The sequence below is a fragment of the Podarcis raffonei genome, chromosome 1 (assembly GCF_027172205.1).
Source record: "Podarcis raffonei isolate rPodRaf1 chromosome 1, rPodRaf1.pri, whole genome shotgun sequence".
NCBI lineage: Eukaryota > Metazoa > Chordata > Lepidosauria > Squamata > Lacertidae > Podarcis > Podarcis raffonei.
In genome coordinates, this window is record NC_070602.1 from 134,979,139 (window position 1) to 134,994,135 (window position 14,997).

Below are 14,997 nucleotides of genomic sequence, written 5' to 3' on the forward strand. Positions count from 1 at the left end.
TATTGAGCTTTTTCTGAGCCTTTGCTTCCATCGGTGAGAACCGCCTTGGGGTTTTATTTTCAAGTAGGTCCTTATATCTTATCCAGACATTAAACAATGCTTTCCTGACAATATGGTTTTTAAATGCTTTATGTGCTTTGACCTTATCATACCATCCAAATACATTATTAAAACCTTCTAAATCCAAGATGTCTGTGTTTTCAAGAAGCAGCCATTCTTTCAACCAGCAGAAAGCTGCTGATTCATAATAAAGTTTAAGGTCTGGCAGGGCAAATCCACCTCTTTCCTTTGCGTCTGTTAGTATTTTAAATTTTATTCTAGGCTTCTTGCCCTGCCAGACAAATCTAGAAATGTATCTCTGCCACTTCTTGAAACAATCCATTTTATCCAGAATTTGCAATGTTTGAAACAAAAATAACATTCTAGGCAATACATTCATTTTTATCGCAGCAATGTGGCCTAGCAGTGAAAGCTTCAAATTTGACCAAATTTCTAAATCTTTTTTCACTTCCGTCCAGCATTTTTCATAATTATCTTTAAATAAGTTCCCATTTTTAGCTGTCATGTTAATCCCCAGGTATTTCACTTTCTTAACCACTGTTAAGCCTGTCTCGTTCTGAAACCTCTCTCAATCGCTGTTAAATTTTTCTCCAAAACCTTTGTTTTTGACTTATTCAGCTTAAATCCTGCAACCTGACCAAATTCTTGAATCAGTTCCAAAACTCTTTTAGTACTAGATTCTGGCTCCTGTAATGTCAATACTAAGTCATCTGCAAATGCTCTCAGTTTGTACTGTTTAGCTCCGACTTGAATACCTTTAACCAACTGGTCCCTTCTAATCATATTCAACAAGACCTCCAGGACCGATATAAAAAGCAATGGGGAAATTGGGCAACCTTGTCGTGTCCCTTTTTCTATCTTAAATTCCTCCGTCACCACATTGTTAACAATTAATTTGGCCTTTTGTTCAGAATAAATTGCACTTATACCATTTCCAAAACCTTCACCTACCCCCATACCCTGTAAGTTCTTCTTCATAAAACTCCAAGAAATATTGTCAAAAGCTTTCTCCGCGTCCACAAATATCAAAACTCCCTTGGTATTAATATTCACTTGTAGTTTTTCTAAAATATTAATTATGTTTCTCAAATTGTCAGACAAGTGTCTACCCGGGAGAAAGCCTGCTTGGTCTTTATGAATCTCCTCCACCAGCACTTTTTTCAATCTTTTGGCCAAAATATCTGCAAAAATTTTGTCTTTGGTGCCATTCCTCTAGTTACCCATATTTGGTCAATTCTTGTCCATGTCATTTTGGCTTCAGAAAAGAAGGTTCCCTCTCTTCCCAAGGGATTCTTTGTTCTCCAGATATCAACTAAGTCCAAGTTGTCTGTCATCTCAAAAAATGTTTTCGGTAATCTACCATCCTTGGTGACTACCTGTCTTTGTGCCTTGTCCATATTTGTAGATACGACTCCGTTCATATCCCCCATCAAAATCAGATTATAGTCCAAATAGTCCATCAAGGTCTCATGCAACTTTTTAAAGAATTCAGATTTCCCCTCATTAGGTGCATAAACTCCTACTTTCAGAAATTTCTCTCCTTGTATTTGAATCTCAATTGCCACAAATCTTCCTTGGTCATCTTTAAAGATAAATTTCGGTGATAAACTCTCCTTTGCATAAATCACTACTCCTCTTTTTTTAACTTTATCCGATGAGATAAACTCCTGACCCAGTCTTTTATTAATCAATACTTTTCTATGTAGCCTTATCACATGTGTTTCCTGTAGACAAATCAAGTCCAATTGTTCCTTTTTTAATAAATGAAAAATTATTTTCCTTTTCTGGGGGAGTTAAGACCATTACAATTCCAGCTTAATAGTTGCAGAGCCATGATGTGGTTACTTTGCTTTTCCTCCAACTGCACCAAGTGTTTATTCTTGTTCTGTCGGTGGTGTCATTTTCTCTGAACTATGCATTCCAAAAGATAATTTTTCTATGTCTAGTATTCCTCTTTCCAGTGCTCTTAGCTCTTCTCCAGATTCTTTCTGCAGGTCTTCTCCGTGATCTTTCAAAAATCTTTCTTTGTCGTCCACTGATCTTATCTTTATCTTCCTTCCTTTGAAGCTAAAAGATAGGCCTTGGGGAAATTCCCAGCTAAAAACAATTCTGTTACTTCTCAACAGGGCGACCAAATCTCCGTAGTTGGACCTTAGTTCCAAAAGATGTTTCGGAATGTCTTTAAATATCTCCACTCTTGACTGATGTATTTCCAAGGTCTTCTGGAAATGCAGATTCAAGATTTTGTCTCTCTCCTCTTTTGTTCGGAGGGTAATCAAACAGTCTCTCACCTTGTTCTTCCCCCCCTTCCAAGCCTAAATGCACTCACTATCTTGAATTCTTCCTTCTCCAAATCTGGTTTCCAAAAGTCTGCAAATTCCTGCATAAGAAAGTCAATCAAATTGTCTTTCTCAAGTTGAGGTACAGCCCTGATCCTCAAATTCGTTTGTTTCTCCTTCAAGTCAATCATAGACAACATCAACCTGTGGTCCTCAAGTTGCCTATATATTGGTGGTATCTTCTCTTCAGCAGCAGCTGCTATCTCCTTTGCTTCTTCAGCTGTCTTTCGGGTCAAAGTAGATTCCTGTAGCAGTTTCTCAATAGTTTTTGTATTAGTGTTCACCTTCTGTCCCAAATTATTAATGCTTGTAGTGTTTTGATCAATTTTAACTGATGCTTCAGCTACTTGTTTATTTGTTTCAGCCACTTGTTTACTTAGATTTTCCAAAGATTCATTAATTTTAGCTAGTGCCAAAGCTAAAACATCTTCAGATGCCATTCCTTTTGGTTTAGATTGTACAGGTGCAGCCCCTGATGGTACAGAGGGGTCTGATGTTGATGCTCTTCGCTGCAACCCGGTGTCTGTGCGGAAAGATCTACCAGACCTCGTTGTTTTTTCTTGAAGCAACTCTATCTTTTCTTTTCCATCTGCCATAACACTCTAGTTAAAACCCAAGGTCAGTCCCCCGGCCAGAGTTTGTTTTAAAGTGGAAAATTCCCCTGGCCCAGTTGTTATTGTAGCAGTTTCAAACTTCCTCTAGGGGGACACAGTAGCAGTAACAGAACTTGTTATCTTAAAGAAAATAACTTTTTTTAATCCCCCAATTCAGAAAATAGACGACAGTTTCAATTTCACATAATTTCCAGTTACTTTAAAACCAGGAGAAGCCAGCCAGAAACACTGTATCTCTCTTGCAGAGTTAGCTGTCAAAAAGTACTCTATTTACCAACAGCGCTTTTCACAGTATGGCATTCCTATTGTCCATTGGCAGTCCGTTCCCAGGTTTTAAGCGATGGATTTTAGCTTCCTTTCCTCTCTTTTTTGCAGGAAAATACAGTTCAAACCTTTTCCCCCTCCTCTCCTGCAACCAGGGGGGGGGGAAATCGCTTGTTTGACGTTAGGATTATAGTCCTTTTCAAACGTCTTTCAAGGTTTTAGCTTACAGTCTCATTGCTTTAATCTATTTACAAGAAACGGAAGGCGGACTTCCTGTTTATACCTCCCCGCTTCGGTACCGAATCAAGCCTTTTTTTCTTCCTTTATTTCCAATCTTATCCTACTCACGGGTAGTTGCTTTTTATAGCCGAATTGTCACAGGAAAAAGTCAGCGCTCTCCGGTAACGGCTGTGCGGCTTCGCTCCGCGGAAGAAGCAGTTGACTCACAGCACCGCGCCGCTTGCCCCGCTTAGCTCCGGAGCCCGTAGTTGGGTTCCTTTGCAAATTGGGGGGGGGGGGCGCGAAAGGTGCCCGCCAAGTACCACGCTCACAGGCTTCACCCGCCTGTGATTTTTGAAGGGTCCCCGCTTCGCCGCAGCGGTGCAGACCCGATTCCCGCAGAGCTGGTCCCTCAGAGTCAGAGGGAATCCGCCATTACCGATGGCGCCAACCCTGAAGTCCTCTCTTACATGTTTACTTTTGTTTCCTCAGGCTGCCACACTAAAAGAACTAAATATCTGCAGCGGGGATATACTGAATGTTGCTGAGGGGAAGCTTCCGCCAAAGGTGAAATAACATTTTTTGTACTAAAGTTTAGTATCTAGGAAGCTGGCCTTTCAGTTTCAGCATAGCAGTGACAACAGCATGCTGAAGTAATGTAATCAGTTTTCCCAGAGAAAACCTGGTAGTTAAACCTGAAAAAATATGCTTATTTTCAATAAAGGCTGGGGGAGAGATGACTGTGTGCCATCCTAACGCTGCATCCCTCAACCTGGGGCAGGGCATTGGGATTTATCTGCAAATCATAGACTACTGAGCACTCTGCATTGTTTTTGCTTAATCCTTTATTCAGAAGTATTACAATTAGTATCTGTTCTAAAGCCAACACTTTTTGTTTCTTTGTAGCAGTAAATTATAGAATGTTTTTCATTAATTCCCAAAGGGGTTCCTGAAAGTGTCTGTCTGGTGGTACAAAGCCTTCTCTCAGTCAAGGCACAAAAGGAACAGGCAAGAACAAGGAAACTCTGTCTGCAAAAAAGTGGAAGCTCTGGAACTGTCCGCATCTGGAGGTAAGTTATAAGTCTCCTAGCAGTACACAGAAACAAACAAAAACAAAAACTAAATATATTTTCAGCCCTGGAAGTAGCTATTTAGCCATCCCCATATCACCATGTCAGCAAGAGTTTGTGTTTGAATTATTATTATTATTATTAATTATTTTTTGAAGTTCAATGTAAATAATCATTTCTTGGACCAGACACTTTCTTAAAAAGAAACAGGGGAAGCCCTTGTAAGGCACTGAGACAGGGCTATTTATTTCTCTTTTAATTAGATAAGGGAGAGCACAGAGCTTGGAGCTCCATTTTAGTTTAGTATTGATAACACAATTCATGTTTTACTAATTGTGTAACTGAAGAACTCTAAATTTAATTAAACACTGACTCTTGATGTTCTTTAAAGATACACCAACATTTCTACAAAGTGAAGTTGACCTATGTTATGTGGGTGATATAGAGATCTCAGGAGACGCTTTCCTGGAAGACCTAAAGATGCAGGTTAGATATTACATTTTGTTAAGCGAAGACAAATCTACTCATTAAGTAAGATCTATTAATATATATTTTTTATTTCCTTTCCTCTGTCTCCAGTATGTTCTGATATGGCATTTGCTTAGATGCCATTTTCAGTGGTAAGTACAACCAGGGACTTTTGAGACACTTCCTAATATCCACTTCTAGCAGTTTGTCATCTGTTTCATGTGTCCTTAGCTGCAAGACTCATGTGACACTTCCATCAGAATTGCAATTTCTGTATGTGAATGCAGAACATGCAGTATCGCAGGAACCGCTCTGCATTTTGACCCGAGTTCCTTTATTAATGGTTTTTGTGTATGTGTCCTTCCTGTGTGGGGTGTAAGAGGTTGGTGGTAATATTTGTGAAATTGTCAGTTTTAACTAACGGGAAACTTTTAGGTGAGGTGAAACATGAGCATAAACAGTTGCTTCATAATGAATCAGGCCATTGCTCCATCTAGTCCAGAACTGCATTCTTCAACTGACAGCAGCTTTCTAAGATCTCAGACAGTGCTTTTCCTCAATTTTGCTATCTGAAACCCTTTTTAATAGGTTTAATCCTGGACACCTTCCCAAGGTCTTTTGCGTGCTCTACCACTAAGTTCCTGAACAGTAATCAAATTCTTAAAGGGGGAAAAACCAAGACATACAACTTTCATTGAGATTTCACTGCATTGACAAGGAAAATTGGCTGTAGCCCAGTTAAGACATAGTTTAATACAAACTATGTTTTAATATGAATGAGTTTTTCTCCAATCGAATCATAAATGTTAAAAAGTTCTGATCTTGGCTTATCACTATAAATTGTTTGTAACATGAAAGCCAGTTGTGTACCGAAGTTTCCATGCTCAACTAAGCATTGTTCCACCTGATTCTGGTGTTAAGCTTTATGCTTTATGCATAAAAATAGAGTGGGTATAAGTCTGAGATCTGCTCCCAGTAGCACTGCATATAGAGGTTGCAGTGTGGGGAATTATCTTTTGAAGATTTTATGTGATGTAGATTTTAACAGAAAATTAAAAATTCCTAGGACCCTCTGCAACATTGCATTTCAATAATATTGGGGGAAATAGTAAAGTTATTAAAAGAAATGTGATGTGGTGGTTAAAAATTATGCTTACATTTGTAGTCCTGCAAATTAGAAAATGACTAGTTTTCTGAGCTTAAACTAACATTTATTCTAAAATTGCTAGCAAAGTACTTTTCTTTTCAGGTGATGACTTTGCCATTCTCTGAAGAGTTTAGTATTCCACTACCTGAGTTTCTCCGAGTTTGGACAATGGAAAATAAGTGCCCTTGCAGGCTTTTACGAAACAATAAGCAGCAACTCCAGTAGGTTTCTATGTATAACATTCAGTTAAATAAATGTGAATGAAATATATTTTTACCATTATTTTTAAGTATCACTGCAATCCTACACACTTAACTAAGAGTAAGTCGCTTTGAATTTGGTGGGATTATGATTCACATACTTTGAGGCTGAAATCCAATTTCCTAAAAGAAAGTTTTCAGTGGGTTTTACTTTTCAGTAGGCAAATTGCTGTCCTGCAAGCATTCATTCAGTTGTTCTTTACTATCGTAAGCAATTAAAACACACTAAGCATCATTGATTGTGGCCTAGACCTCTTTTTGATTAATTCTTTTCAGGAAGGTAATCTGTTCTGTCTGTATAAATTAGGCAGAGGATTTCTAACTACCCTGTGTATAAGTGTTCTGGCAACAGTTAAATTGACAGTCTATGATATTTCAAAATCCAACTTCTAAATGTGGAACTTGTATTTTTAAAAACATATTTATATCCTGCCTTTCCTATTCTGAATTTAAAATATTTACTATGTTTCTTTTTCAGTAAATTCAAACTAGGAAACAGAGTGGAAATTTGTATAGAGCCTTTACACAAGGAAGAGAATCTTGGGTAAGATATTCAGCCACAATTCATCAAAACAGGTTTTAGAAAACCTTGTAAAATATTTCTTTCAAATCCCAATTATTCTGAATTTTCCTTCTATAGTACTTTTTTTTCAAAAAGAGTAGGGAATCTATGGATTCTCTGTGACATTAATGTAGACATATATTTTGAGAATGTTAATTGCATTGTGTATGTTTCTTATTACAGACCAAAGGATTTGCTTCTGCGAGTGCAGATGGGCATACCAGGGGAAAGAGATTATTACCATCCTGTGGATTTGGTATGGGATATCTCCAAAGAGTGTACAGCATGTGCATTGAGACAAAGAATTGCTTCATACTACTCATTACCAGCGGAGCAAATTGAAATTGCTAAATATTCTCCTGAGAAGTTTGAATGGATACCAATATGTAGTTGGGTAAGCTAAGAGATGCCAGAGACATGGAGCAATATTGTCAACAATTCTTTGAATTGACATTTCACATTATCTTAATAAAAGATCCTGTGTAACAATGACATTTAACACAGGAAGGGTTGAAAGAGAGAGAAACAGGATAAGTTTTTTAAATATTGTTCTTACCTGTTCTTTGTGCTGACTGACACTACTGTACTTAATTAAATGTAATGTGCCATCGAATTTAACGTGTACCCTAAATTTCGCAACGTAATTTGTCAAAAACAGGTGCACATTATATTCTTTCTTCCATCTGATCCCTCTTCCCTTCTCTCTGGCCGGGAAGGGAAAAGAAGGAAGGAAGGAGGGAAAGGAAGAAGGAGAGCAGCTGCGATCTGGGCTGGAGAGGGAGAGATGAAGGAAGGGAGCAGAGTAGTGCAGTGTGTAAGGACTGCCGCTACTGGGGTCAGGGAGCAGAGCACCAGGAAACAGGGCAAGCAAGGCACTCTAGGCACTCACACTGGCAGACACAGCCAGCTCCTCTTTGAATTGTTGTGTCATCCTCATCATGGTAATTAGTAGTAGTACAGGGGTTGTTTTCTTTTTTTTCTTTTTTTCAGAAAGCAATAACGCACCAAAAAAGAGAGAGAAAAGATTCACAATGTAGGGGTAAAAAGTTAAGATTAGGTGATGGGAACAGTCAAGGAAAATTAACATACTGTATTTATTCGAATGTAATGTGCCATTGAATCTAATGCGCACCCTAATTTTCATAACGTAATTTGGCAAAAAAAGGGTGCCTTACATTCAAGTAAATATGGTAATTCACTGCCTTTTCTCTTTCCCTGGTTTACAGCTTTGGCACCACTTCTTCTTTTTTAAAAAAACAAACCAAAAAACCCCCAGCTTTATTCCTGAGGTGGTCTCATCCTGTCAGTGATAAGTGGGTGGCGCTGTGGTCTAAACCACTGAGTCTCTTGGGCTTGCCGATCAGAAGGTCGGCGGTTTGAATCCCCGTGACAGGGTGAGCTCCCGTTGCTCAGTCCCAGCTCCTGCCAACCTAGCAGTTCGAAAGCACGTCAAAGTGCAAGTACAGTGGTACCTCGGGTTAAGAACTTAATTCGTTCTGGAGGCCTGTTCTTAACCTGAAACTGTTCTTAACCTGAGGTACCACTTTAGCTAATGGGGCCTCCCGCTGCTGCCGCACCGCCACCACATGATTTCTGTTCTCATCCTGAAGCAAAGTTCTTTATCCAGGGTACTATTTTTGGGTTAGCGGAGTCTGTAACCTGAAGCGTCTGTAACCCAAGGTACCACTGTAGATAAATAGGTACCACTGCGGAGGGAAGGCAGCCGGCATTTTCATGCGCTCTGGTTTCCATCAAGGTGTTCCGTTGCACCAGAACTGGTTTAGTCATGCTGGCCACATGACCTGGAAAGCTGTCTGTGGACAAACGCTGACTCCCTCGGCCTGAAAAGTGAGATGAGTGCCACACCCCATAGTCCCCTTTGACTGGACTTAATTGTCCAGGGGTCGTTTACCTTTTACCTTACATTTTATTACATTTATGTTCTGCCCTTTTTCCAAGGAGCTTGAGGCAGAGAACGTGTTTTCTTCTCAAAACAAAACTGTGTGGCAGGATAAAGACAGAGACTAGCCCAAGGTCACCCTGTGAGCTTCAAGGCTAAATGGTATCTCCCGGAGTCTCATCAGTCCTAGACTTAACAATCTAACTGCTACACTACACTGGCTTTTAATGTGATGTCATCATCATCCTCATGCAGCCAATCATATTTGTGTATGTGATAAGATTACAAGCCAAGTGGGCAAACCCTGAAAACACCCACTAAAATGGGAAGTGGCACATTTTACATGGGGGCAAAATGTATCTCCCCTCCCCCATTTGTATGTGTTAAAAAAATACACACACACACACACACACACACACACACCCCACACACACGTACGTGCTTGATATTTGAGACATGGAAAATGACACTGGATGAGATCCAATGTGGTGTGAATGGATTTCTGCTCATGAAGTGGGACTTGAGCTTCATCTCCTCTCCTCTCCTTCACCCCACATCCCCCAACCTGTTCTGGAGGGTTGGGCACCCCTCTGAAGCAGATTTTGGGGTGCCCAGTGGGCTGGAGGTGTGGAATAGAGAAACAAAATCCTATTGCACAAGCATTTTTGTTTTGCAAAAGCTCAAGATGGAGAACGTAATCTATTTCTAGTGCTCCTAAGCAGGGAAGCATTTACACTTAGCAATAAATATTAATATTTATCCTCAGAAGTTTATTGAGGACTTTTTTTTTTAGCAAATCCATATATCTTCACCCCTAATCAGTTTTTGTTTTTAAAATTTTAAATTACCTTTCAGTTGTAAAAACATGTTTTATTTTTTACCTGGGAATATAGGGAATATAAAATATTCTCACTCTCTGCACCAAAATCACAAGTAACCTCTGTTAGTTTATGAAGCTTTTTTCATGTTAGTTCTCATTTGCATTCAGACACAGCAAGTTTCAAAGCGAAAAAAGAAGAAGAAAGGTGACAGTTTACAATTAAGCCCCTACAACTTGAAGGATGGAGATATTATTGGTGTGAAGGTAAATAAACTGATTTATCCACAAAATTCCTCTGCTTAATTCCAAGTGATTTCTCCACCACCACCACTGCATCTCCAGATAACAGAGCCCACAAGTTTTAGCAGGTTTTCATGAACCACTGAAAGAGGCTTTTCAGGGAGTACAAGTTGCTGCAGGCAAAGTTGGAAAAGAGAAAGCTCCACAGTGTTGGATCTCCATACAACCCAGATTTAATAAGCTGTAAATTACAAAATCTAGGTGAATGTGTGCAGAAGTGTACAATGCTTTTGAGGCCCTAAATTATGTGCTTTTAAATTGTGTTTTGGTGTATCTTGCAGCCGTAGATAATGAGGCCAGTTCATTTATGGTAGCCTATCTTTTGTTTTACTTACAATCTGAGATTTTTCTTTTGGGAGATCTGGTTTTCTATCACTCCCCATTTCTGTCAGGGGCGTTCCTATTCTGCTTATAACTTCTAGCTGTGTTAAGGGGTTTTGATCTGATAAAGCAGGATAGAAGTTTTATAAATAAGCATTGTGGGGTGGCTTTGTCCTCCTTTCCAACTGAGGAAAGTGCTTTTGCAAGAATTTTATTTTGCATGAAGGTCATGTATTTCTACAAACAAAAGAAAAAAGAATAGCAGTTTAATGTCATTAGTAAAAAATACCACTTGTAAAAATGTATCTGCCTTTATAAGGAGAGTACTATTAGGAATTGTTTTCACAATTATTTCATTAATTTGCACAACAGAATCTCCTACTTGATGACAGTAAAGACTTCGGTACCATGAAAGATGACATTGGAAAACAAATGCAGAAGCAACTTGCTATGGAAAAAACAAGGTATATCTTTAGTTTTTTATAGAATTTATACCATGCCTTTCTCTCAGCAAGAAGCCCATATAAATTGTCTAAACATAGAAAGCAGTAAAATGAATCCAGTTGTGTCCTCAAATGTGGTGATTGGATTATTTTATGTAGATTTGGAATTTGAATAGGCAATTGGAAAAGAGGCCTGTTAACAAAATGAAGAAGTCCTTGTTATATAGAAAGGTTTCACATTTCTGTTGACTGCACATACATCTGTTCTAGAACAATGTAACTCTGGTTGTTGTCTCACTCTTTCCAAAATATGTATTATTCAAGACAACAGCATGGTCTGGAAAAGATGTTAGGGTTACAAAGGATTATTGTAACGCATCTACTTGCTTGCATTGTTGGGCAGTGACCAGTTTGGCATCAGGGAATATGCAGGGCTAGAAAACCATTCAGCTGTATTTCCATATGATGTTCAATGAGTCAAATGAAAGATTTAATTACAACAAAGTATTATCTCAAAAGTTAGTAGGATGAATTATGATTTAGATTTTAATGCCATAAATTCAAGGGCTATTCAGTTGCACTTGTTTGCACATTTGGTCTGCTGCAAGGTAATAAAATTGATTTTGAAAGAATGTGAATAATTGAAAAATGAAATTTTAAACCACCATATTATAGGATCTGATCTAGTTAAAGTTAATCATAGCCAGCATTAACTAACACCACATGAATGTGCTGGTCCATTTTTGTTTGAACTCTGGGTTTGAAGGAATGCTTCTATGGCATCAACCGAGGAGCAGAACAGGCTGTTTTTATCCAACCCATTGATCTGTAGTGACCTTGCCTTTTTGGAAATGAACTCATTTATCCACTATGATATGCTGGGATTCTGCCCAATTTTCTAATACAGGATTCAAGTTTATGTGTTTTACAGCACATTTAGGATATTAATTATATACACTTCAGGGTTTGCATATTATAAATGTGCAATAACGAAAAATCCTGCAGAAAGAATTTATTTGCAATGGATTTCTATGATTCACCTCCCAGAGCAGTTCATCAAGATACTATTCCACATTTCTCCTCAGTAGAAATGCCCATCAAAATAGCCTGCAATTGCTGGGAGAGCTCAAGCTGTGGCCTGCCAGCCAGATCCTGCTACGCACCCCTGCTTCAAGGAGCTTTGTGTTCCAGACTCAGGTCTGCCTTGCATATATTTCTAATACTTGATTGACTAACTTTAATAGTGTATCTGCTTTTTGTTTTCCAGTAGCCAGAAGCCTGACTGTCTGCAGAATGATCATTACTCTGAAAAAAAGATGGCTAAGAATCATAAACCTGAAGCAGCACTCTCCATCAGTGTAGGGGTTTTCAGCTGACTCCCTGAACAAACCTTGTATCTTACTGAATAGAATGGAGTTGCCTCAGTTTGGCTAGCCAAGGAACAGTCTTCCTTGAGACAAGCGCTCTATCCTGTTGTGGAAAAGTGCTTTAATTCTATTATAGTTCAAGCACTTACTATCAGGGTGGGTATCTGCACTTTAATAATGAGAACATATACAAATATCTTAATCTTTCAGTGGTTGGTTGTAATAACCATGTGCTTTAATCTGATCATATGCAGTATTATCACTGCAGTGATTGCTTTCCCCCTCATGGATTTATGTACGTGAAAATATTTATGAAAATGTAGCCTGAAAAGTTAACATGCGCAGTGAATTCAGAAGGAAACTTTTGTCACCCATGCGAGTGACTCTTCAGACAAAATGTGAGAACTATTAGTTGAATTTAATGCACCCCCCTTTTGGCCTGGTTCAAAATACACCAGGCCAAACGTCTCTCTATGCACATTGGGTGAAGTGAGATTATGTCTTTTTAACCCAACTCAGAAGGAATTCCTCTCCCACCTGATAACCACATGTGGGAGAAATGTTTGCCTATGGCTTAAATGCATACAGTGTAACATGGCATAATCTGGGACGTTCTTCTTCTTTCATACACCTTCCTGAAACATTGCCCACATATATCGACAGCTGCTATCCTAAAGGGTGGAATCGGTGTGTTGGGTGGACTGTGAGGACAATATACTTTTGCTCTTCTCCACGTATGAGAGAGAGAATGGAGGAAAATATGCTCTAAACCAGGCCTTTGTGGAAATAGATTTTTCTGCCAATATTCTGTGCAATCCTATATAAATAATACAGAGTTCAGAAATGTGGTGTACTACTGAAGTAAACAGAGATTTAAATAAATGGGGAAAGGGTACAAGGTAATATCAGGATGTTTGCTGACCTTTTTTGTATATCATTTCCTAAGAGGCAGCCTGTATTTCTCATGTCAATGTATGTCTTTTGTTCATATAATTGCTGAAATGCCTGTTGGGAACCATATATCGTGAATGAACAGAATCCACCAGGATATAGGTGCATAGCATGTTTAACATTATAGAAACATTTCTCCAAGAATTTCCCCAGAATCATTTTTAAAATGATTTAGGAAAAAGCTAACTGTTCCAAAAAATGTTTTTGTCAATAGTCCTTCATAACTTATTTCCACAAGGTATTTGTCCCAATGCACACTGTACATTTTCACCCCAGTATGAACTCTAGCAAATAATGGTCTAACCTTAAAAATTGGTATTTGAATACATATTTTGGAGAACAGGCCTGGGAAAGAAAGGCCACTGAGAGTGTAAATTGAAATTGAGATAGAGGTAACTGGGATTGGGCAGGAAGAGGCAGCTGTTTGTATAAGCAAACTTTGTTGTCATGGTTTCAGTTTACTGACTGATAGAACTATTAGCAAGTTATCCCTGTTCATTGGGTTTTCACATTTTGAAGACCATTTTGCTGTTTGCATTCTTAACTGAAGTATAGATTTAAATTTATCACCTATCCAGACACTGTACTGACATAGGATTCTCCAGAACCAAGTATCTTAACTGACATATTTAAAGATCTAGTGTGTCGCAAGGCGGAAACACAAGTCATAGCATGCTGTATCAGAGGGTATAAATAAGTTTAATAAAGCTTGTGCAATCACACCTGGGGGTGAGGAGGATGCTCCTTAATCCTTCATGTAGTGATCACTTGGGATTTGAGCAAATGCTGAATGTTCAGCATCTGTCCACCTGCTATGGAACCCCGATCTCATAACAAAGAGGCACCCAAGATGTAGAAAAATTCTGCTAGTTGAGGAATCTGGGAATACTGCCTCATAAAGCAATCCCATGGGAGATTTTTTAAAAATATTACGAAGTTATTTAATGAACATGAGACTCAGTGGAACTATGTGCCTTTAATAAACTGTAATGCAGTAATGGCTGCAGGAAGCCAATACCAAGTTGCTTGTGATGTTGGCTTGATTGTTTTGTTATAAAATTATGGGACGTTCCACAATCGAACATTTTGTGAAAAGTGATACCTTTATAATGGAATGTCCAGGATTCCGCAGTTCTGGTTGTATTACAATGCAAGTAATTTTTTATAGTTAATTTTTAATAAGTCTGATTTTTCTTGTACTTGCAAAAGAAATAAAGAGCTTAAATGTTTTGTTTGTACTGTATTTATAATAAGGTATTTTATTTTTTATATTTTTAAATTGTTATGTCAAATCAAACACTACAAACAATAAACACAAATAAATATCAAAAACAAACATAGACAAAACCCCCCGACATACGTTTACCGCAACTAATATTTCACCAACGTGACTTCCCTCTACCACAACTTTACATCCTTAAGCCAGTATTTTTTATTTTATTTTTATCATCATCATTCCCCAGCCAGCCACTCTGGGCAGCTTCCAGTACATACTAAACATACTAAAACATCAGACATAGTTATTTATCTCCTTGACATCTGATAGGAGGGCGTTCCACAGGGAGGGTGCCACTGCAGAGAAGGCCCTCTGCCTGATTCCCTGTAACCTCACTTCTCGCAGCGAGGGAACTGAATCCCAATTGGAAGGGATCTAAATGGTTCACATCCTCTAGGCTTGCCTGGAGTTGATCAGTAATCACATAATCGCCTTGCCCAGGAATAGAAGATTTGAGACTGGTCGATAGTCGGCCATAGTGGCCGGGTCCAAAGAGGGTTTTTTAAGAAGCAGTTTGATAACTGCTTCTTTAAGCGGGTCAGAAAAAACTACCTCACAGACGGAAGGATTCACCACCCCACAGAGCCCATTGCCCAACCCTGCCCAAGCCACTTTT

General features: G+C 38.7%; 1 protein-coding gene across 10 annotated transcripts in view; it reads left to right on the top strand.

Moving 5' to 3' along the window:
- Positions 1-14,035, top strand: part of USP40 (ubiquitin specific peptidase 40) — a 49,872-nt gene extending 35,837 nt beyond the window's left edge. For 7 of the 10 annotated variants that reach the window (XM_053363896.1, XM_053363886.1, XM_053363857.1 and 4 more), the window contains 9 exons: positions 3,989-4,063; positions 4,440-4,566; positions 4,958-5,052; positions 6,284-6,402; positions 6,920-6,985; positions 7,187-7,397; positions 9,892-9,987; positions 10,717-10,808; positions 12,055-14,035. In XM_053363896.1, the coding sequence (XP_053219871.1) occupies positions 3,989-4,063; positions 4,440-4,566; positions 4,958-5,052; positions 6,284-6,402; positions 6,920-6,985; positions 7,187-7,397; positions 9,892-9,987; positions 10,717-10,808; positions 12,055-12,163 (990 nt within the window). In that variant the 3' untranslated portion in view covers positions 12,164-14,035. Of the gene's footprint in view, positions 1-3,988; positions 4,064-4,439; positions 4,567-4,957; positions 5,053-5,145; positions 5,187-6,283; positions 6,403-6,919; positions 6,986-7,186; positions 7,398-9,891; positions 9,988-10,716; positions 10,809-12,054 lie in introns of those variants that run through there. The other 3 variants (XM_053363867.1, XM_053363925.1, XM_053363935.1) reach the window with 3 other exon arrangements.
- Positions 14,036-14,997: the final 962 nt, after the last annotated feature.